General features: G+C 35.7%; 2 protein-coding genes across 4 annotated transcripts; one reads left to right on the forward strand and one right to left on the reverse strand.

Annotated features, from left to right (window-relative positions):
- Nucleotides 1-1,068: 1,068 nt before the first annotated feature.
- On the reverse strand, nucleotides 1,069-2,433 carry LOC145566438 (uncharacterized). The gene has a single exon (XM_081625859.1). It carries the CDS (start codon nucleotides 2,431-2,433, stop codon nucleotides 1,069-1,071), a length of 1,365 nt encoding a protein of 454 aa, XP_081481985.1.
- Nucleotides 2,434-3,542: 1,109 nt separating this feature from the next.
- On the forward strand, nucleotides 3,543-18,788 carry LOC145567484 (uncharacterized). Of its 3 annotated transcripts, none has more exons than XR_014095634.1 (12): nucleotides 3,543-4,175; nucleotides 6,578-6,835; nucleotides 9,101-9,343; nucleotides 9,527-9,676; nucleotides 9,835-11,240; nucleotides 11,903-11,976; nucleotides 12,065-12,146; nucleotides 12,228-12,350; nucleotides 12,450-12,547; nucleotides 17,413-17,570; nucleotides 17,911-18,506; nucleotides 18,556-18,788. XR_014095634.1 is itself a non-coding variant. In XM_081626777.1 (12 exons), exons 3-12 carry the CDS (start codon nucleotides 6,683-6,685, stop codon nucleotides 18,160-18,162), a joined length of 2,739 nt encoding a protein of 912 aa, XP_081482903.1. In that variant the 5' UTR covers nucleotides 4,038-4,175; nucleotides 4,953-5,123; nucleotides 6,578-6,682; the 3' UTR covers nucleotides 18,163-18,788. The 3 variants fall into 3 exon arrangements, 2 of the variants coding, with proteins under 2 accessions (XP_081482902.1, XP_081482903.1); XM_081626777.1 differs by adding an exon at nucleotides 4,953-5,123 and having other exon boundaries at nucleotides 4,038-4,175; nucleotides 17,911-18,788; XM_081626776.1 differs by having other exon boundaries at nucleotides 17,911-18,788.
- The last annotated feature ends 4,038 nt before the right edge of the window (nucleotides 18,789-22,826 follow it).

Here is a 22,826-nt window from a genome sequence, read left to right on the forward strand (position 1 = left end):
GTTGAAGATGGTGTTATTTCCAAACATTGTCCACATCAAAGCCCTCCTTCTACTCCATCCAATCAAGTTCAAAATTTAGAGGGACTTGAAGTTCCTGATACACCGGAACATATTTGGAACACTGGAGAGAAAAGACAAGTAAGGTATGTGCCCAAGGAGACTCAGTTTGAACCTGTAACTTCCCTTGCCAATGACTCGGATGCCATTTAAACTCCTGATAATTTAGACTCGGATGACTCGAATGCCACTCAAACTCCTGATAATCATGACTTGGATGCCACTCAAACTCCTGATAATTATGACTCGGATGTCACTCAATCTCCTGATAATTATGACTCGGATGCTACTCAAAAACCTGGTACGATCTTTTAAACCCCTCAATTATAAGTACTAATGTAATTTTTTTGTATGCTTTACGTGATTAGCCAAATTTGAGAAATAAATATTGTTATACTGATACATGCATACCCTCCCCTGAAATGTGATTATTAAAAAAGATGAGTTAGAAATAATTTTAACAAAAGTATTGCTTCATTCATAGTCATACCACTTACATTTGCAAAAGTCTACCATGATCTAGTTACATTATACTTAGACTAATACTAACATGGAATTTACATTTCAGATGCACATGTGATCTAAGCAAAAAATTATGCATGTACAAATACTTATCTAGCTAACTGCATGTACTTACATCCTTGAGTCAAGTTTAACAACCAAACTGACTTGAATTTACAACCCCCAAAATATAGTTAATGGTTTTACAATCAAATATGATTTGAACTTGAAACCTCCCAAAAAATGCAATTGCTTTCAAGTTATCATTCTTCTACTAGTAAAGCTCTCAAAATGCCATTGCGTTCAAATCTGATCTCAATTCCCTTGAGTCATATTGTGTTCATTATTACCATGGTGGGTAATATTGACATCAATATGTCCCTGATCTAAGAAACTTTGACCTTGAAGCATCAATTCAGTCGGTACTTCAATTTGAACAGGAAGGAGTCCCATTCTTTCCAACCTTTTCTTTCCCTTGTGAGGGTTTTAATAACCATTTCCTCCATTTATCTAAAGTATTTCAAGCATATAATATTGCATGTGCAGCCAAGTGTGATTCAAAGACTTTGGATCATATGCATTATATGCATTTTCAATTGCTCCATTTAACTCTTCAAATGTTCTTGGAAATTCTTTATACTGCAGTGACTGAATAGCTCTAAAAAAACCCAAATCAAGAATGTTCAAGTCTGGACTTTGTGCTGGCTGGTTAATAAGCTTGATATTGAAACCATCCTTGGTTGCAGCTTCTAAGAATTCTGTGTCATTTGGACTTATATGAGGTCTGACATTATCCTGTTGTATCCATATTTCCTTGCATGCTCCTAATGGCCACTTTGACCTGATTGCTGGAAGCATTTTATCAATTAACATTGATCTGATGGTAGATTTAGTAATTGACTGTAAAGCCTTAGTCTCAATAGTGCCTGCAGCTCTATTCTTTGAATTTTTCTTTGCTGCCACCTGTTCTGTGAAAGAAAAAACACCAACTTTTCCATCCCAAAAGACTTCTCCATCACTACAAATATGTGGTCTAGCAGCCCCAGCCATTACCATTACCTTTTCCATGAATGTTTTGCTTTGAGTTGCTCTATATGGGTCATCCTCCCACGGAAAAAGATAAAATCTTTGAGTCTTATCACTCATATAAAACCATTTTTCATCAATATGCACCATGTTATACATTGCACTAAACTTAGGAAGTTCATTTACCATTCCTGGAATGATACTATTCATGATAAATTGCACTCTGTTAACTTTATGGTGATGCTTAAGTGATGGTTTTATGCTGTTTGTATGTGCCCTAAGTATCCCGGCCCTTAATAACCTATACACTGTTGTGTGGCTTAAGTGTAGTGCTTCTGCTAACCCTCTAATCGTGGTTCTTTTTTCAATTGGTACTGCTGCTAAAATAGCTGGGTCAAATTCTAATTTCTTTCTTCCTCTTTGTCTTTTATTGCTAGACACATCAATCACTGTATTACTCCCAAATTGGCTCTTTGCCTTAGCCCAAATTTTACCAATAGTGGACCGATCTACATTGTATTCAATTGCTAAGTTTTTAATTGAACCTTTTGGGACAGATTTCCCTTCTAGCCAAAACTGTTTTCCTTCTTGTGCTAAAATAAGCTTTTGCACAATATGTTGCCTTTGTTTATCAGTTAATTCAAATGTTTTCTTTCCTTTTTTCTCTAGTACGACATTATCATGTTCTAATTCCATGACTACAACTATTGGGTTTGCATCATTATCTAATTCTACATCACTATCATCATCAGATTCAGAAGAAAAGAGTACCTCGAAATCTGCATGAAAGCCTTGAGATTGCTCAAGATTATAAAGCTCTTCAAGGTCCTCAGGTCCCTCAACATCCATTCCGAATGTGCTATGTGTGCTGTGATGACAATCAAAGGCTCTACGTGATGTGTGTGCTGTGAAAGTGCTCCTACTTTAAAAGAAAAAAAAAAACAAAAAAAGTTGAAGTTAATGCTTTGAATGTGTAACAAAGTTTCAGAGAATGTTTTTTTTTTCTTCTGATAACTCAACCCTTTTATATTGAAGTATTGAAGTGAGGGTGATGTATTGTGAAATTTGTTGGATGTTTTCAATTTTCAATTTTTTCAGTTTTGGTGGGTGTTTTGAATTTTCAGCAATTTTGGTGATATAATTTCATTTGAATTTTGGAGCCAAACCAAAATTCCACAAATAGAAATCTCATGTGATCCTCCCACCCCACGTGCATGCCCTTGTAGAAAAGTAGAAACCCATGTGGTGGTCCCCAATCCCCCAACTGACTTTTGTTAATTATTTTTCTTCCTGGCAATAATAAGGGCACTTATGACATTTTACCTTTCTCTCTCATACTACCAAATTTTCTCACCTTTTCCCTATGGTGCAATAAATAAAAAACGGAGGAAGTATAAAATAAAGCCAAGTTTAAAATAGAATAAACCTTGAACAAAAAATATAATATGTAGCCATAAAGGATAAAAAATAGTAATATTTTAAGTTGCTTAATTTGGATAATATAAGAACTAGATTTTGGACCAAATTATTTATTATATTTATAATATTTATATGTAGTTTTAAATTGATATTCCGTAACAAAGAGTGAAAAACCTTACATGAAACGAGATCTAACATAGTTAAAGAGTAAATGGAACCCGACTATGTTTGATTAAAAAGATAATCACGTAGATACCCCACTTGTGCCTTTTTCAACGTGTTAACTAATAAGAAATGGAGGAACTATATAACAATACCACATTATTATTACATCGTCAGTTAACTCAGAAAATGGTTTCGTGATGATGATAAACTTGTATTTTTGCCTTTTCTATCACAATTAACACAGTACGACAGAGATACAAACAAGTGAGGGTCGTCGGAATAGGGGTCCTACCACCGGTAACAAACTCGTGTACGATTTACCGCCCTCGTAGTCGAGGAACCTGAACTGTATATGTCTATTTCCTTCTGCGACTTTAACGGAGCTACGATATACAACAAACATTTACCCCGGGTTTCTCCTATTCCTGTGTTTTAAATTTAGTATCGTTTTCTTCTCTTCCTATATTCTTCTCTATTCTCACTCTCAAATTCTTTTCGGAATTCCAAATTCTTGCTTCTTATCATGCATCAATCCTGAAAACAACCTAAAAATTGTTCTTGAATCAATGGAGATTGTGACTGGTGATCGTTACCTTGAATCCCTAGTCAAATTCGTGGCAAAAAATGCAGGCGGATTGATCGATGGAACCATAATTTTGAAGCTGAATCCAGTAGGTCTTCACTATGTTCAATCCAGATTGGAAGCACTTAGCGAACTTGAGGGATTGATTGCTGGAGCTCCCGTCGATTATCTTCGCGCTTACGTATCCGATCTCGGTGATCACCGGGCTCTGGAGCAGCTCCGTAAGATTTTGTGTCGTCTTTCGTCGTTGAAGATTGTTTCCGTATTGCCTCCACCTTCCAGGGATCCGACGCCTTTGTCGCTGCTTGCATTTGGAAGATTGAAGGTTTTGGAGCTCCGTGGTTGTGATCTTTCTACTTCTGCAGCTAAAGGTTTGCTTGAGTTAAGACATACTTTGGAGAAACTTATTTGTCATAATTCTACTGTAAGTCTGTCTCACCTCAATTTCAATTTTACTCTAGATGTATGACATTTTATTTAGCTTGTATTTTGAACGTTTCTATAGGTGTTAATGAATGTTTAGTGATCACGGAGAGTCGAGTTTTCGATTAGAATCGTGGATTCGAAATGATTTACTTCGATTAAATGTTCTATGTGTGGGATGCTGTTAAAAGGGGTGGCTCGATTGGGTCAGATATAAATGAAATTGTTTGCTAGGACCAAGTGCCACCAATCTTAGTATTTACTGTCTTCAACTAGATTGGGTCGGACTAAATCGTGCTTTTTAATACCTTATTTCAAATTGCAGCTTATGTTCAATTTGAAATTTGTTGCAAATCTCTTACTTAGGAAATTCCCTTTATAGTTTGATTCACAAGAATATAATAGTGAGACACCTTAATGAGCTCAATTCTGAATTGTGTGTCAAAGTTACACACTCAATCATTTTTATGTAGAGGTCTTAGCCATCCTAATTATGACTCCTAATAATATTAGGACAAGCCCTAACCCAACCTGCCTATTTGACCTTGCCTTGCAAGTAACCTATTTAGTTTAGGATTAACTAAACCAAATTCAGGTTTAAAACCAACAAACCTAACTTAAGGACTTTTAACAAATTCTAACACGTCTAAGACACCAAAAATAAACAAATTCTAGCCTCCTAGGTTCTTTACAAAAAAAACTATCTAGTGAAAGGTAAATTTTTTATGCAAAACTTTAGAGCAATACTTATAAAACAAAACATGTTATTTTGATGCAGCAATGATCGAACCCAATGAGTGACATCCTCCTCATAAGGCAGCCTTGAAGGTGACACTTAACCCTTATACTGGCGTGTGATTGGGAGCAAGCGCACTACATCCAAACGTGCAAGTGACTTATGTTTGTTTTTCAGTAGCCTGAGTTGTGACCCATAGGATCCAATAACAATGTAATCGGCTCTTTTAAGAATTTTCCTTTATATTCTCTTCACTATATATCATGGATATGTTTATTATTGTTGTCCTCTGATATTATTTTTCCTCAACACAACTCACTAACTCTTAGCTTTTCTCTAAAGGTCTTGTTTGATACTTCATTCGTAGTTTTTGTATGAAACACTTTTCTTTTCATGCTTGCCAATGCATAGCTTCAAACATTGGTATATTTGATTATTAATAAAAAGATAATATCTTGGAAATATACACCAAGACAAATCTAGCGAGATTCCACCTGACTTTATTCGTTTGTATATAAAATAGGTAAGCCTTGCAGCCTCATGCGTTATTGTAGCTTTTTTTTCCTTCTTTTTGTTTTTTGTTTTTTGTTTTTTGTTTTTTGTTTTTTTTTTTTTATTTTTTATTTCAATTGGAAAAGATCAGTTCATTACATTACACTATTTGGAAAATTTGTTGTCACATCTCATTAATTTTTAAAGATAGTTTTGGGACTTGGAAAGACAAAAAAAATTGGGAGAAAAAGGAAAATGTCATAAGTTGTTAGGCTGGAAAAATGTTCATGAGTAGCTCACAGTGTCCATAGATCGAGATCAAGAGAGAGAGAGAGAGAGAGAGAGTATAAGATTAAAAATTTAGGGTTTTCCAATAAATTTGCTTGGTAAGTAATGTTACAAGTTAATGCATCTATGTATGGGAAAATAACAGCGGAAACGGTCGCATTGTCGTGGGATAGGCTGTTAATGGTTGGATGGATCACGGGTTTCACGGCATGTATTTATAAAAAAAAAAAATTCATAAGTAAAATGTTTAGCTTGTAGACTCATTTCTTTGTGATTATACCATATTATAGCCAAAACTATTATAAATACACTATATGAGATAAGAAAGAAAGAAAGAAAAAAAAAAACACAATGTTATGGAATGGGAAATGCACCGCATTGGGTGCGACTTCTGACTTGCTGTTATAAGATGGGGTTTTTCTGTTCGGTCTCTGTTGAACCTGTTGCAAAACACCTGTTCCATAACGGGACGGCCGAGTTTTTTTTCCATGCATTTTACCACTAGACGTTTTTTATTTTTAATTTTTCTTGATTATCGGTCACCATCACCTGTTAGAAACTTGCCTTTGAGTGATTTTGATAATCATTGAAGAAAAGTACACGTTTGACTATAAAATGCATTACCTTGGATATTCATGTATAAAATTCCATGCTGAAATTTATGCTCAATATTCATTATGACAATATGTATTATGATACCCTCCTATGATTTACCTAACCAAGTATCCTTATTTTTCTTCTCTTAGTTGTCTTTACTAAGTTAATAATCTTTTCTATGGATTTTATCTGATTTTGCCTCTCCTCCATGTCCATTTTTTATCTGCAAGATTTGCTGGTGCTCTGATTGTCATGCAGAGTGATCCAATTTCTTCTCTTTTGAATTTCAGGATGCATTACGTCATTTATTTGCAAGTAGAATTGCTGACATAAAAGAATCACCCCAATGGATCCGGTTATCTTTTGTATCTTGTGCATGTAATGGTTTGATTCTTATGGATGAGTCACTGCAACTTCTTCCAGCTGTTGAAACTATTGATCTTAGCCGAAACAAGTTTGCAAAAGTTGATAATCTACGGAAGTGCACAAGATTAACGCACCTGGATCTGGGATTTAATCAACTTCGATCAGTCGCATCTTTTAGTGAGGTAAGTCTAGTTGGTAGAATGGCTTGAATATCAGTGAAACTCCAGATAGTTTTCTTTTCCCAATTTCTAAACCGTCCATGTCATTTCCTTCACCTTGAAGATACTGTAATGACTGATTTTCTGGTTTATAATTCTAATTTAACATTGCTAGTAATTAAAGATTAATGCTTGAATATTGATTGAAAATGGCAAAAGGTTTACAAGGATAGGTTTAATAGCTTAAGGGTATCAATCTTCAATAGTGAGTTTAGCTCACAACTCTCCAAAATGGCTTTAGGCCATGACTCTCTCTAGGTTTCCCTAACAAATTTCTGCCTAATCTTCCTTCTACCACTCTCTATCTATTATACTACTTAGCTAAATAGTACAGCTTTAATTACTAACTTTACTACCCCTTTGTCATTATCGTAATATGCCAACTAGTGGCTGCAGCCTTAAGTTACTGTTGTTAGGTGTGGTTGTGCCTCACCACCTTGCTTGAGATAGTGGTCAGAGGTCTCAGACCCTGTCCTTTTCTCTGTTGGCTTTTGTTTGTATAAGACACAGGTGGCTAGCTCTGATTCGTTACAGATACTCAACCACTTTTTGCTAGATATGTGGTGAGACTGAATTTCGAGTTTCTTCCTTCATCTATATAATTAATGTATAGTATAAGCTAATTCAAATTAGAAAAGTGAGATTCTTATCCACTTTTCATGATTATATATCACAAGAGAATTGCTCGTAGAATCTCTGAGTTAAAAGAAGCATCCCAATAGAATTGGAAACTGTCTTTCTGTGCGTATTGGGTTTGGCCCTAAGTTTCTAAGGAATGTGTTTGCATGTGTGGTTTGATTCTAAGGAATGAGCCATTGCAGCACCTTTTAGCTCATTATGCTTTCACCGGTTTTTAACTGTAACCTAATCATTGCTTCTGTTGTCTTATTACTAATTTAACTTTCTCTGTGTTAATATTAATATATTAGTATTTTGCAGCAGTGATCTAAGTAATATTGGTTTTAGAATATATATTAATATACTATATCTGCTAGCTTTTAGATTGTTAGTTGGAATAGAATCAAAGACTCTTGAATGCTCGCTTTAAAGCTTGACTATCCTTCATCATTGCCATTTTTCTAGTAAATAGTCAATCAAACTTCATTTTCACATTATATTATTTATCAATCTAAGTCTAGGATGAAGGGATCACCTAATGCAGAAGTTTGTTGTTTTTGGTGAGTATGAGGAGAAGATGATTATTTGGCAATAACTTAGTTTCCTAACTAACAATTGATGGCAATAATTTCTAGAATTTGTCTCAACTAACTTACCCACTTAGATTAAGTTGTGTCTTTAGTTTCTCCTTGTACCTGCTATGACGCTTTTGAGAGACTTGAGATTACATGTTGATATTTAAAACTAGTAATCTTTCTTTCAGTTGGATTTGTGGTCCAATTGTTTTCATGCAACTGATGTTACTCCCTCCACCCGTATTTATTTGTGCCAAGGCTAAATGTGCTGTTTAAGGAGGATTTCAAAATTTTGCAAGTGTATGACTATATGGGGGTATCTTTGTTTTATTTATTTATTTGTTTTATATTTACGAGTGTATGCAAGTGGGGTAAATGGTGGAGGCATGTTACTATATAAAGAAATGGGATAATCTTTAAAGGACGGCCCAAAATGGAATTTCTTACATGTTATCTAGATGGCCAAGGTTCAACCTGGATCAATCAGGTCAAGTCAATTGAGTATGGGGTGACATCCCGGTGCTGAATCAACCACCCAGCTCTGAAGGTGGGTGGCCTGGACTAATAATGTGGCCCATGGACCCAGTCAAAGCCAACCCAATCCGATTAAATGCCCCCTTTATTTTTTATTTTTTTTTTGGGTAACACACCAAACTTGCTTTCCAACTCATGAACTGCCAGCCGATGGCATTATATATGGCACTCAATCTGGTCTGATTGACAATAGGCCAATGACAAAGCATTTCTTTTCAGTTTGCATTCAGCTTTGATGCTGTTTTTGAAATTGAGAATCTTTTTGCATCTTTTGCTTGATGTCTTTTAATTTGGTTTGCTTGGTTGTGATTATGAAAGTGTATGTTGTCTTGCAATTGTCACTTGGATTCTTAATGACCCTGATCTGGCTGGACAATAGCATAGCTATAAGATTTTCGGCGAACTTCTTGTGTTGCAATTGCAAGCAAAGCAATTTTAAAGCTCAATCCACGAGAAACTGGCTTCTGATTTTTTTTTTTTTTTTTTCAATTGTATTATGCAGGTTACATGCCATATATTAAAACTTTTTTTAAGGAGCAATGCATTGACTACTTTGCGAGGGATCGAGAATTTGAAATCTTTAGAAGGACTTGATGTCTCGTACAACATTATCTCTAACTATGTGGAGCTAGCGGTCCTTTCAGGCCTTCCTTCTTTAAAAAATATTTGGCTTGAAGGGAATCCTCTCTGCTGTGCTCGATGGTATCGGCCACAAGTTTTCAGCCATTTCCTTCGTCCTGAACAAGTGGGTTCTGCTTTCTGTTTCCTTGGGGTGTTAGAGCATCTTTCAGGCTTTTTTTCTGCTTTGTTTTTCTTTTCTTTATTCTTTTTTAATTGGTTTGGCAGGGCGAAAGAAATTGATAAAGCAATTCAAAAATCCAAGCATGATGTAGTGCTTCCTAAAATTTTCATGAATCGATTCTTTCAGGTGAAATTAGACGACAAAGAAATGAGCACAAGAGAGTTTTTGAAGAGGCATATAATAATTGCTAGGAGGCACAGAAGGCCTGCAAGTTATGGATTTTACTTTCCTGCAAGGGAAGACAATGAAGTGGAAAGGTTTATAGATGGAAAAAGGGTAAGCTATTGAACACTTCTTGGAATTGTGAATATAGTTAGTTTATTACTGTATTTCTTTTGGACTTGTAGTGTTTGTTTTGTACTGGATAATACCATACATGTCTGCTATATTTGTTGATCAATATTCTATGGTAATTGTTGTGCTTTTGTTTGCAGAAGAAGCTCTCTCGCCTTGCATGCATAGAAAATGAAGAGCTTGGGATGAACATGCTCTCTGAGCAAGATTCAGTGTCCTGTGATAATGATATGCACGGTGGAGAGGAGGATGTTTCGGATAAAGAAGGTGAACTAAGTAGTTTGATTAACAGAATTGAGTTTATGAAAAAAGAACGTTCTAGGTTATGGTTGGAGGAATTCAAGGATTGGATGGATCAGGGATCTGAGAATTGGGTTGAAGAAATAAAGAGTAGCCAGGCCGCACTGGCTTTTGGTAACAGCAATTCAAGAGAGACAACTAGCTGGAGGCACATTGGAGAAAGTTCAAGGTACATGGAATATGTATCAGACACAATCATAAATTCAGAAGATGATAGGAGTACAAATGCTGAGAAAACTAATAGCTCCTTTGCTAGTTCTTCTGCTGGCAATCATGGCTATCAATGGCTTCATTCTGCTGCTGAATATGTGGAAACAAAGCCTCGAGCAAATACACGGGCTTTAGATGAAGATCTTCTGAAGTTCTATTTGCCCAAGGGGAAAAATTATCTACAAAGAGCAGATGTCAACTCTGTTACACCTGGTATCAGTGTACATGGCGAAGAGTTAAATGCTAGTGTTAATGGTACACCGTTGACTGCCATCAAAAGTATTAAGGAGTTAACGCCATTCTCTGGAACCCCAGTATCACCTCCACACTATGAGGAGGATATTCTTTATCGCCGTCAGTACTTGGAGGAAGAGTTTTTACAGGTGTCTGCTGAGTCCTTATCTGCTGCTTCCTCTGACAGTAATACCAGCTGTGATGACGAGGATGGACTTGAAAGTGGGCTACCATACCCTGAAAGTGACCAATATACTGGTGAAGAGGGTTTGACTCGAGATATTGATTGGAAGTTTGCTCCTGAGGTAGGATCAGGATGGGGCTCACTTGATCTTCATACGCAGCAATCCACGAGTAAACTTGGTGTACTTGATAGTTCTATAGAGTTGTTCTGTGGTGATGCACCTCTTCTTGGAAACAATGATGAAGATGCTATCACTTCCAATAAGCAAGTTAATGATTGTTATGAAAAGAAAATCTCTAGAAGGAAACCAAAAAAAAGAGTTGTTTCACTGTCGGATAGCATAAGTCCCTGCAAAGCTGATCTTAAAGATGTGCAACAGAACCAAACTATGAATGATATATATTGCATTGGAAGAGCTGATGGAAAGGTGAACTCAGCACCTGCACATGATGATGGTGGTGGAGTCTTAGCTTACTCAAAGCATGGAGTTTCAAAAACTGGTGACCATATTGAAAATTACTTCAATTCACTTGTTGCAGATACTGCCATTCACGAGACTTGCAAGCAGTACATTGTCTGCAATGGCGTAGTTGGGAGGAAGCCCATGTGGAACGAAAGGTAATATCTATATTTAGAGCCATATATAAGATTTAACAACTCAAGCCTCAATACTTGTTTTCCATTATTTGTTCTAATCCCATTGAAAAAGTATTAGCTGCAAACTCTTTCTTTAACCCTGTTTTGTTGTGGTAAGATATAATCGAAGAAGGGCCTAAACCCTAAGGGCCAACCATACAACTACCACTAAATTGTGACATGTGGCATACATGGATTGTGGGCCCTTTTACTTGAGTGATTGCCACTAGGAAATATTTTTACATCAAGTAATGAGTTACAACACTAGGCTAGGTCTGAATCTATACATATGGCAGTAAGCCATAATCTTATGGATTTACTAGATCCTAAACTGTCATGAGATTCCATAACAAGGCACTGCATGATGTGTTTGGAGGTGATTTGTGATATCTTCAAAATATATCAGCCGTTTGGGCCTTTGACGTAACAATTACTCCGTATTTCTTCTAGGACTTGCCTTTGCATTGTATCATCAATTTTTTTGGTCTCATTTCTTATGTTTTCTTCCTTTCCCTTATATATTATAAGCCATGAATTTCTTCGTTTCTTGGTCTCTGTTGACAAATTTGATCCTCACTTCAAAGTGTTCAGAAAATCTGCAAAATTTTAAACCTTTCAATTTCAATTTTTTTTGACAACTGCAGACAGGTAGCTGTTGTCCTAAGCAGTGAATGGAAGTTGTATGTGATTCTTCTTGATGGCATGCATGATGGGTCAGGTTAGACTTGCTGTGGTATGATCTCTTTTTCGATGGTTTTCTCATCTCTTATGTGCTGTTTTTTTGTTCCGGACATGGGTTCGTTTAGGTAATAACTTGAGTCTATTGACTTCACACAAGGTTGAAGACGTGAGAGAGGTTTCGGTTGGGTTGGGTCTTCTGGCTATCTGGTTAGTGTCCTCTTAGCTGTTTCTTTATGCACTGTAGTGTTTCTTTCTCATTAATAGAGCCATTGTTCTTTACTTTTGCAGGATTTTTATTGATGAGGATACTGCGTATCTGTTGATTACAAGATGCAAGGAAAAAACTAGGCATTTACTTTTCATGATAGGATTAATTGCACCAGGAGAAATAAATAGATGTTCTGTCAAGAGGTTAAAGTTCTAGTCTATGCTTTTTATCTATAAATAAACTTAGTATTTGGACAGATCTTAAGGAGGAATGCTTATCAGTATTGAAAACTTCATTGGCAGTTTGGATCAGGTTCAGATGAACTTGTTTGATAGGCAAATATGTGGAAACTTGGGAAGCAGCATTTACCAATATTGTATGGTGCTTTTTTGGCACAAAGGTAACAGGCATATCTTTTGTATTCTTTCCCTCACTGTATCTTTTTCTCATAACATTTCAGAACATTCATACATTTCATCTGAACTAACTCAAGGTTACATTCTATATGAACTAATTCAATGTCTTACGAAATTATCAGAATTAATACTATCCAAATCTGTATTTAATATATTTTGCACTTTCTCTTGATACATAAGAAATCAAGTAGAAAGCAGAATTATTGGGTTGAACTTGATGAAAACGTTGTTTGGTATTCCTTAACGTGGTCATTTTTTTCATTAATGTAATTATTTCTATTTCCTTCTTTCAGTATCACTTGAAGAGGATTTAGTTGGTGTGCATTTGTAATTTTTAATACATTGATTCTCATCTTATAGTAGCTATTGAGTTGATTTTTTTGGGGGGCTGGAGCACATCTATACATTATATGCTTAGTGGACGATGTTCCAATAGTAGACCTTACAAAAATTAGGGGTTCTTTTTTCAATCTACACACTTTGCCCTAGTTTCACTATTAACTTATTCCACTGTGACCAATGATGGTGTTTATATGTAAGGAAACAAGTAGTCAAGTCAGCTCTTGTTGTATTCATCTAACTATATACTTACAATATATTACAATGCTAAGTTTTGCCTAGTGGTAAAGATTGCGCTTTCCAACCTTGAGGTTAGGGCTCAATCCCCACTTGAGACACTTTGAGTGTGGGCATCCCTTAGATGCTTACCCTTCCCCCTTCACTCTTAGTGTAGCCCACTAACCCGAGCTGAGTTGACCAATGCAGGTTGCCTGCTTGGTAGGGCAATTCTCCTTACCTTTCAAGATATCAGATTTTATAATTTATAATTTTTACATGTCGATTGACGATTCGACGATATTAATGGTTAAAGTTGCGCGTAAGCAATTGTGAATGTCAAACTGTGTGAAAAAAAGGGGAGAGTATCTACAATTTCATTCGATAATAAATCCCAGTAGTTCATATCCTTCCTTACTCCAATTACCTTTACAAAAAAAAGTTAGCTAGTATTTTTTCAATTTTTTATTTTATTTTGCCCTCATTTCCCTCTCTAATTAACCAGAAGCCACAAACATTGCCATTTATTTAAGCATTGCTTATTATAAAATCTAATACTTTTTGGTTTTCTAGGATTATGCAATCACTTATAGTCCTACTTTGAACTAAAACCAAAATTAACTTTTGAGTATGCTAATAATAATTGGAGCTGGATTCGTAATCAAGAACCTGTGCCTTGGTTGATGGAGCCCCCCTTTCTTTACATATTGAGCAAAAGGGAGGGTTAGAGAAGGTAGAAGAGTGGACATAAAACAGGGGAAGGAGGATGGGGAGTGATGACTAAACAAGAAAGAAAATGAAGGACCTACTTCCTTAAAAAATGACTTTGTCGCACTGGATCCTATCATATCATAAAAACAGCTCCCCATAGGATAAGGTTGCTACCCACAGATTGTCTTTTTGAAAGGTGCCAATGCATGGCTTGAAGGCACTAAAAAGTGATAGGAATTTCCTTGCACCTTTGTTTGCCTAATTGAAGCAAGGCACACTCAATAAAAGAGAGAATAATTTTGGGAAATATAAAGTTGTGTGGCTCAGTGTGCCTTCACACCAAAAGGTTCATGGCCTGGGCCTGTTCCTTAACAGCTATGAGCTATCTGTACAATGAAACGTACTAGTAAATTTTTCCTTACTGAAAGGTATTACTTTTTTTTGTTCGTTGTGAAAACACTGAAAGGTATTACTTTTTTTTTCATTCTGAAAACACCAAAGGGTATTACTTTTTTTTTTTCATTCTGAAAATACTGAAAGGTATTACTTTTTTTCATTGTGAAAATACTGAAAGGTGATAATGATCCCAACATCTTAGGGGATTTTCTTGGACCTGCATCCAAGAAAACAAAATTGTATATAGGTGACAATACAAGGTCCTTAGGTTGATACTTGATAGTCTAACTGTATAACCTATCTCTGAAAAAGAAATTATTAAACTAGACATTAGGACTTGAAGTTACTTGCTTCACTTTCAAAGTTGTTCCTTATGGGGAACTTTCGCCCTTATAAATTAAATTTTGATCTTTGATCACTAATTGTTCGTTTCATTAAAAGCATGTATAAGTGATAAAAAAAACTATTACAACTTCTAACAACCCATTTGGTTGTCAGTAATATATAAAAGGTAATGGGAATTGAATTTGTGTTGTATAAGAGAATGTTATGTATAAGGCTCAATATCATGCTAATTCACCTAAGTATCTCATTTTCCTCCTAAATCATTTTTATTGTTCATTACATTCTGGGGAGAGTGGCATTCGGTGAATTGGAAAAATACAATGGAAAATATAAGTTTAGAGATTATATGACATTACTATGGACATTATATATTACTTTTCCTGCTAAATTACACTCAAATATATTATCAAAATCATCAAATATTACCGGTTGTTAAGGTGACTGTAAGAATTAAATGGATGCTCCAAAAAACAGTCTTTTTGTCTTTTAATGTTTTACTTATTGGGTATGGATGCAAAAGTTATGAATTAGTTGCTAGAATACTTATATATATATTGTAATAAACATAAGTGGATGGAATGGGAATAAATGAAGAGAATGGATTGGATTTTTTATGAGAAACTACCTAATAAAACCCAGATTTTGCGAGAAACTATCTAAATAAAAAAAATGTTGTAAAAAACTACCAAATAAAAGGTTAAATGTTGTAAATTAATACCACTAACTGGATTTCCATCGATGACCTGATTTTCCGACTTTGACCCACATAAAAACACCCCCGAAACCATCGCGAGGGTTGATTTTCAAGATGGTAAGGCTATATACGAGTAGACCTGGCAAATGGGTCATTCGGGTCGGATCAAGTTTGGGTCAAAAAGTTATCGGGTTAAGTTCGGGTCGGGTCATTTCGGGTTTCGGGTTGATTTCGGGTCAACTGATAATCAGGTCGGGTTGGGTTTCGGGTCAGCATTTCGGGTCGAGTTTGGGTCGGGTCAAGTTTGGGTCGGGTCGGTTCGGGTCGGGTCAATTTTCGGGTCGAGTCAGTTCGGGTCGAGTCAATCTTCGGGTCCAATTTTCGGATCAAATTTGGGTCGGGTCATATTCGGGTCGATGCATTGGGTTAAATTCAACTCTATATACTACCTCCATTTCATATTATTTGCAACGATTTGACATAAAGTAAAGAGGAAAAATGTCTAATCGTTGAAAATAATATGAAACGGAGGTAGTATACATTTATATATTTTTTGACGAGAAACTCACTATATTTATTAAGGCTACTTTTTTCATGGAATACATTAATTGTTTGACTTTAGATTATTTTGTAATTTCATTTGGTATTGAACATTATGTTATGTACGCATTATTATTGTACTATTTTTTAATCTAGACTTTTGAGAATTGTGACTTTTAATTTATTTCGAGCTTTAGTTGATTTATTTAATCTTATGGACAAACTCCGTAGAAAAGTCGTTAAATTTCAATCTTCTTATGATTTTTTTAATAACTTATAGAGATAAAAGGCCGAAAAAATCGAGAAAAGTAATGCTCAAAATATGTAAATTACTTACACTGTTACACATTACAAATTAATAAAGAAAATTAAGTCAGTTTGATTGCGGTTTTTTTCTATTTTGGTTTGCTCAGGTCAAGTCTTTAGCTTAAATAGATTCTGGTCATTTAAGGTATAAGATAATTTTGGTTCGGGTCACTTTGGGTTTCGATTCTATTTGGGTCAATTAATTCAAGTTAAAGGTCGGGTCACTTTGGGTATCGGGTCAACTTCGGGTCTCGGGTCACTTTGGGTCGGGTCATTTCGGGTCTCGGGTCAACTTCGGGTCGGGTCATCTCGGGTCGGTTCGTTTTGGGTCGGATCATTTCGGGTTTCGAGTTAAGGCCGGGTCAATTCCACTTCGGGTCGGGTATGGGTCGGGTCGGGTTGATTCGGGTTTCGGGTCACTATTTTTGGGTCGATTTTGGGTCATGGGTCGGGTCATCGGGTCTGGGTCAAAATTGCCAGGTCTATATACGAGGTGTTTGGGGGATATTCTAGGTTGGTAGGGGTAGTTTCGGGCTACGATATGGTAATTTTTGGGTAAGAAGTGGTGGTTTTGGGGTTGGAAGGTGGTTTCGGCTTGGTGGAGGCTGTTTCAAGCAGGTTGTATTTTACAACATTTAACCTTTTATTAAGTAGTATCTTACAATATTTTTTTTATTTGGTAAGTTTCTTGCAAAATCTTGGTTTTATTCGGTAGTTTCTCACATAAAATCCAAAAGGATTTGATTTGATGGAATGAAAAGAGTTGTTTTTTTTTCTAAATAGAAGTACTTAATTATTTTTTAATCTTTTTTATTACAATACAACCTTTATACGAAAGTAAATGATTTCATGTGACGGAGGGAGTAGTTTTGAGTTCTTTTGTTATTAACGGTGTATGCAAATTCATTGTCTGTAAGTTCTCCAAACCTGTCTTCTAGCTGAGAGTAAGTAGGCTATTGTGCAGGTACTGCTTAAATATCCTTATAGATCTACCATGTGATTGTATTATTCTTTCGTTTTACATTTCTTTTCTTTTTTCTTTTTCATTAATGATCATATTCTTGCCTCAATGTCCTTGGGGTTGAGTAGGAAAGGACAGTCTGTGGACAATGAGTAATATATGCTTTAAACCTGTAAATTTGACGAGCTACCTGTTTTTCCTGTTTCTTTAATTTCCAAAGGGTTAATCATATTTTGTCCAGATTGTTCAAATTACTCCGAGGCTTATTTCATTGTCTTTATTTTCCATTTTCTGTAAATCTGTTGCTCTCTTTGAAGTCCTGTTTCTTTTGTTGTTGGCAGAAGCAGAGTGGGTATCCAGATCACTTTTTGTGAGTGGGGGACATCTGGTTGTATGCATTGAGGATATCTTGCACTTCAGCTCACTTTCAGCACATGCAGATGCCACCTCTTATTTCTTGCTTGATAGTTTCTGTTCCATTGCTAATGTCTCTGAGATGGTAATTTATACGTGATTCTCAAATTATATGAATTACGTTTCTGTATGTGAAAACACTTTACGTTGAGATTGTTTTGACTAATTTGATTCTGATGGTTGGAAGCCCAATTTACTACATGTGTATTAGTTTAATTTGGATTTTTAAGATGTAGCCTTTGTATCTTTTTTTTACGTAGTGCAAATGCTTTGTCTTACACCTCTCTCAATCTCTTGCCAGATAAGAATACTGGTGTATGGTATATTAACGGGTTAGGGATATGGGGTTTCTTCAGTGGCACAATTCTCTTACTATTATGTTAGGTTCATGGTGATCTTGCTTATTAACATCCTGATGTTTTCAGGTCATTGAAGCCAAAGAGAACCTGACTGTGATGTTGACTCTTAGAGAAAACTCCCCAATATCTTGTCTTTCACCTATACTTGACATGATGAAACCGAGAGTTGGATTTAAGAACGGAAGTACAATTCCAGGAGCCAAGACATGGAAGTTGAAGTGGTTTTCTGCAGAAAGTTTATGCAAGTTTGTCACATTGCTAAAGGCAATTCACAGAGGAATGACATCATCAAGTTTGGCCATAACCTACGTTTCATAGTTTATGCATAAAGTTTTCCCTCATCATTAATTCAATGTCTCGCTAGGACTTCTTGTTTTTATGTGAATAAGCAAGTTATTTCCGAGGCTGGCTACTTTTTTTTTTTTTCTTTTTCTTTTTTGTGGTAAGGAGAAGGGTCAGTAGCCAGCTACAAAAGAGTAGAGTAGAGGGAGAAGGTAAGGGAATTCCCTATTCGCTAGCAAATGTGGGTGATGGGGCTCGAACTTGTGACTTCAAAGTCACAAGGTAAGTTCCCCACCACATCTACCAAGCATGCTTGGTTCAAAGTCACAAGGTGAGTTCCCCACCACCTCCACCAACCATGCTTGGTTCAAAGTCACAAGGTGAGTTCCCCACCACCTCCACCAAGCATGCTTGGTTCAAAGTCACAAGGTGAGTTCCCCACCACCTCCACCAAGCATGCTTGGTTCTGAGGTTGGCTGTTTGTCCCGAGACATATTGCTTTCAAAGGGGGATAAGAAAATAAATGTATACTTCCCGCCAGTGTACGGATGAATAGGTAAGAGCTTCTTTAAGACCTGTAAAGTCACTCTGTAGGAGTACGGATAATAGATAGATCTATCCTTAGTATACTCATCTCCTTTTTTCTTTAGCACATTGGTTTGGATCCCTGGTGATATCTTTATTCTTCTTCTTTTTTTTTCTATTCATGATGTGTAGTCTCTACCAATTAATAAATGGGAATAAGACAAATTTCTGATAAATAGTGGCTTGGGTGTAGAGTTAATGAAATATACTATTCATAAGACATACACATTTAATTATTTTCAATTTCATCTACTGAGTCAGCCATTTAAGGGAGCCAGCAATCCAGTTATTCTTCTTTTCCGATTTTTCTTCTCTTCCACTCATTTTGCTCAACTCACTTCTTCTCTCTCCTCTCCCACACACACTAAACTCTGAATTCTCCATTGAAGCGGGTTCTAAACTTTCTCCTCCGTGGAAGCAACTTCAAAGGTAAGATTTTTTCTATTATTATTGAATATCAATTTTGCAATCTAGGGTTGTGAATTTAATTGAGTCACTTCCGCCGCATGTTTCGTTGTTGTTGATGGGGATGATGCTGAGGAGTTGTTTTCTGCTCAGACTAAAAGGGGTTGTGTTGCAGAAAAAGGTTGCTGTTGCTTCTATGGCGGCTGAGATTCCACTTGCCGCTTTGAATTTGGTGCTTTGGTGGTGAGGTTTTGCTTTGCTCGTCTTTGATATAACTGTCTGTATAGTCAATTTTGGGCTCTTGGTTGGTTTATTTGACTATTTGAGTTGCTTTAACTATGCATAGTTATAGAGCCAAAAAATCTCATCTATTTTATTCTTTTGGTCATATATTATAATTGTGGAAATGTAAGTCTAGGCTATTGAAATGCAATCAAATTAAAGGATTATTTTGGGCTAAAATGGCTGCTAAATTAAATCTGCAGTGGTTTTTAGGTTTGTTCGCTTAGTTTCTTTTATATGTTTGCTTTGTTTGTCGATACATAAAGATTATAATTTTGGAACTATAAATCTACTACTAGAAGATATGTAAAGATAACATTCTAATTTAGGTGATCCATTGTATCTGCTGCATTATTTGTCTTCATTGTCATGGTTCTTATCTTCATCATAATCACTGAGAGGGGTCCATTCGTGCTCTGTATAGCGCTGCATCAATATTTTAACTTCTTTTATGTCTTTGCTGTTGAAATCTATCTTGTATAAAATTAATTTGCATCTTCCTACGGTCCTACCCACCAATTTCAACTATATCTTCATTCAATATTCCATTTGAAGGATTTTTTCTGTTGTTTTGTTGCCTTTTTTGTCTGTTGTGGTTTGGTTACAAGGTCGATTCAGATATTGATTTTATTTGGAATTTTTGTAGGGATGATGATGATCTTCCACCGCCTCATCAAAACAGATTTGCAAGAAATGCACGTGTAGTTGGGAATGGGAGATCTGCAGTTTCTGCCCCTGCTCCATTACGAAGGATGTCAAATAATGCCATGGAAACACAAATCCGTATGATTGAACAAGATGCATACTTCTCAGTTTTACCGGGGGCCTTCAAGGCTCATTCCGATGCCATTTCTTAGGTACTTGGCTGTTGCTGATTAATAATCATGTTCAGAATCATTGTATTCATTTGTCTAAACACATTTTGCTATTTAGTAGGAGAAGGAAAGTTTGAAAACAGAACTAGGGAAAGAGCTGAGGGTGTCAGCCGAGGAATATAAGGAGCTTCTAACAAGGGTGAACAGTGATGATATGATTTGTAGAATAAGTTTAAACATATTTTTTTATCATCATTGTAAAACAAGTTTTCAATGTATAAGGTATAATTGATGATTTGATGATGATGATGATGATGCTGTTTGTTGACGAGAACTATTTATATTAACTTTGGTAGGGAGTGCAGAACGGCAAATGGGGCAACCAGGCATGCTTAGCTCTTCACAACCTGTTCATGAATCTGTACCTAGCCCAACTGTTTCAGCATCGTGTAAGAAACAGATAACAGATCAGTTATGCACCATCTCCAACCTTGCATCCTAACATGCAACCATCTTCATCAAATTTCAAAAGAGGCCAACTAGGATGACGACCCAAAAAGACAAAAACCAGTAAGTTTTTGAATTCAAAGATTTTGATAACTAGAGAAATTTATCATGTGCTACTGTATCTGCTAGGTCTGCAATGTAGTGTTCTGTGGTTGCTAAATGCTGACAGGTTGAAATGTAGAAGTGGCTTTGTTGTAATGCGGAAATTTTGTTAGTTATAAAACTTATAACAGAGTAACATATCATTTGTTTATTATTCTATTGGTTTGTTATACAAAATGTGTGTGCACATATTAACACCTTGAATTGAGAAAGTCAATTTATCTAGCTCTGTAGGCTGTGGCAAAGGATAGTGTCTTCAAATTTGTTAATGGGAAAAAATCATTATATGTTCCAAGTAAATTTAAAGCATTTTGCATATAATGAATCTTGAAATTCACATCCTACCATATTTTTCAGGGTTGGCATGGTTTAGTTTATGATGCGATTGTCTAACGAAGCATGGGAATGGGTCAATCTGAAAGAGGTAATCACACTCTCCTCTTTCTGAAGAATAAGTCCTTGGTTCTTTAATTGACGAGTGGATCATGCATTCTATATCTAATGTTCAGTAGTTTACTTTTTTGCTGGAGAATGATTCCTGAACATGCTGTTGTATTTTAATGAAGTAATATTCTAAGGAATTTGAATTACTTTGCTTTCTTTGTGATCAATGTCGCTGCAAATTAATTCTGTTAATTTCTCATACCTTTGTTACCTAACATGCTGCCTTTTTCAGGTGCTACATCAATATGTGGCCTGAACCTTTGGTGTCTGATTTTATTTACGGTAAGCTTTGAGATTTTTCTCAGAACTTCATATGTAAGAAGTTGAATTTTTTTTTGAATTGGTGTTGTTTTTGGGACTCATGTATACTTTTCAGCTTCATCATCTATAGGAACTTCAGTCAGTGTCCAGTTCCTAGCAGCATTTTCTGCAGCTTCTGGTAAGGAATCACAACATTTATATAATTCAGAAGAATCTGATCCATACATATCTGTGCTATTGGTGGACTTGGTTCTAAAAGTTGTAGACTTGTAAGAAATGCTGCTCTCTACACTTAGTTGTTGGAAGTGAAAATGCCTCTTGGTTTTTAAGGCATTTCCCCGTTTAAGCTTTTCAGTCCAATGGCTATGTTAACACTTATCCTTACAATGCAGTTTTAATCCTTATCCATATGTCTTAGCTTTGTTATGATACCCTTGGCAGTGGGATCATTGGAATGCTGCTGATGAATTGAAGAACCCATCTATAGGAGTCATTTTCTCAACCATTGACAGAGTGAAGAGTGCACACTGCAAAATACTCGTATTTGAGATTTCACAGCTACCTTATTTTGTGCTCAAAGCTTAATACCATAAATATATTTCTGAAGACTTTCCATTTTTGAGTTTGGCTTGATGCGTTTTGACTGTTGAAAGGTGATCAATACAAGCTGATTTTGAGCAGGTTGCTTATTACAACTTTCACCCATCTTATTCACGGGAAACACCCAATCAGTAAGCTGATTTACAAAAATTGTAAAGGGAAAATTCACAACAGCAATCCGACCATTTACACATTTTCTTAAAATAATCTCACTATTGAAAATATGGGAATAATCCAACTTTTAGGTAGGATCTTCTCAAAATGTTACTCATAAGTTTATTGATACGAGTATATATTATGTATGGTAAATTGGTAAGTCTACGAGAAAATCTGGGAATAAACTACTACAACTTGTTTTATCAAATGTTATTATGTATCAGTTCGTTACTTCGTTGGTAGGAGTTTAGCCACATGACTTACCTATGAGTGGTCCTGGTTTGTAGGATTATTCTCTTCACCAGCCAAAAAAAATTATTATACGTATTGTATAAAATATGACAAATATTGTATATTTATAAAAGTATCGTTTGTGCACTAATGTCAAAATCTTGATTTGACAAATATTCAATCATGATTAACGTCAAAAAAATTATTGTGTTTTTAAGTGTTATCTTTTTTAAGTGAAATATTCACATTAGAATAATAGTATAAGTTTATTGATACGAGTAAATATTGGTGTTTTCAAAAGTAAGGCCTTGT

The sequence above is a fragment of the Chenopodium album genome, chromosome 11 (assembly GCF_948465745.1).
Source record: "Chenopodium album chromosome 11, dcCheAlbu1.1, whole genome shotgun sequence".
In the NCBI taxonomy this organism is placed as follows: domain Eukaryota; kingdom Viridiplantae; phylum Streptophyta; class Magnoliopsida; order Caryophyllales; family Amaranthaceae; genus Chenopodium; species Chenopodium album.

Excerpts from the sequence above, each read along its gene's own strand:
- LOC145567484 (XM_081626776.1), top strand. The coding sequence starts at position 3,735 with ATGGAGATTGTGACTGGTGATCGTTACCTTGAATCCCTAGTCAAATTC. Across the intron at positions 9,344-9,526 it reads ATTTCCTTCGTCCTGAACAA|GTGAAATTAGACGACAAAGA; the intron begins GTGGGTTCTGCT and ends CGATTCTTTCAG. Across the intron at positions 9,677-9,834 it reads GGTTTATAGATGGAAAAAGG|AAGAAGCTCTCTCGCCTTGC; the intron begins GTAAGCTATTGA and ends TTTTGTTTGCAG.
- LOC145566438 (XM_081625859.1), bottom strand. The coding sequence starts at position 2,433 with ATGGATGTTGAGGGACCTGAGGACCTTGAAGAGCTTTATAATCTTGAG.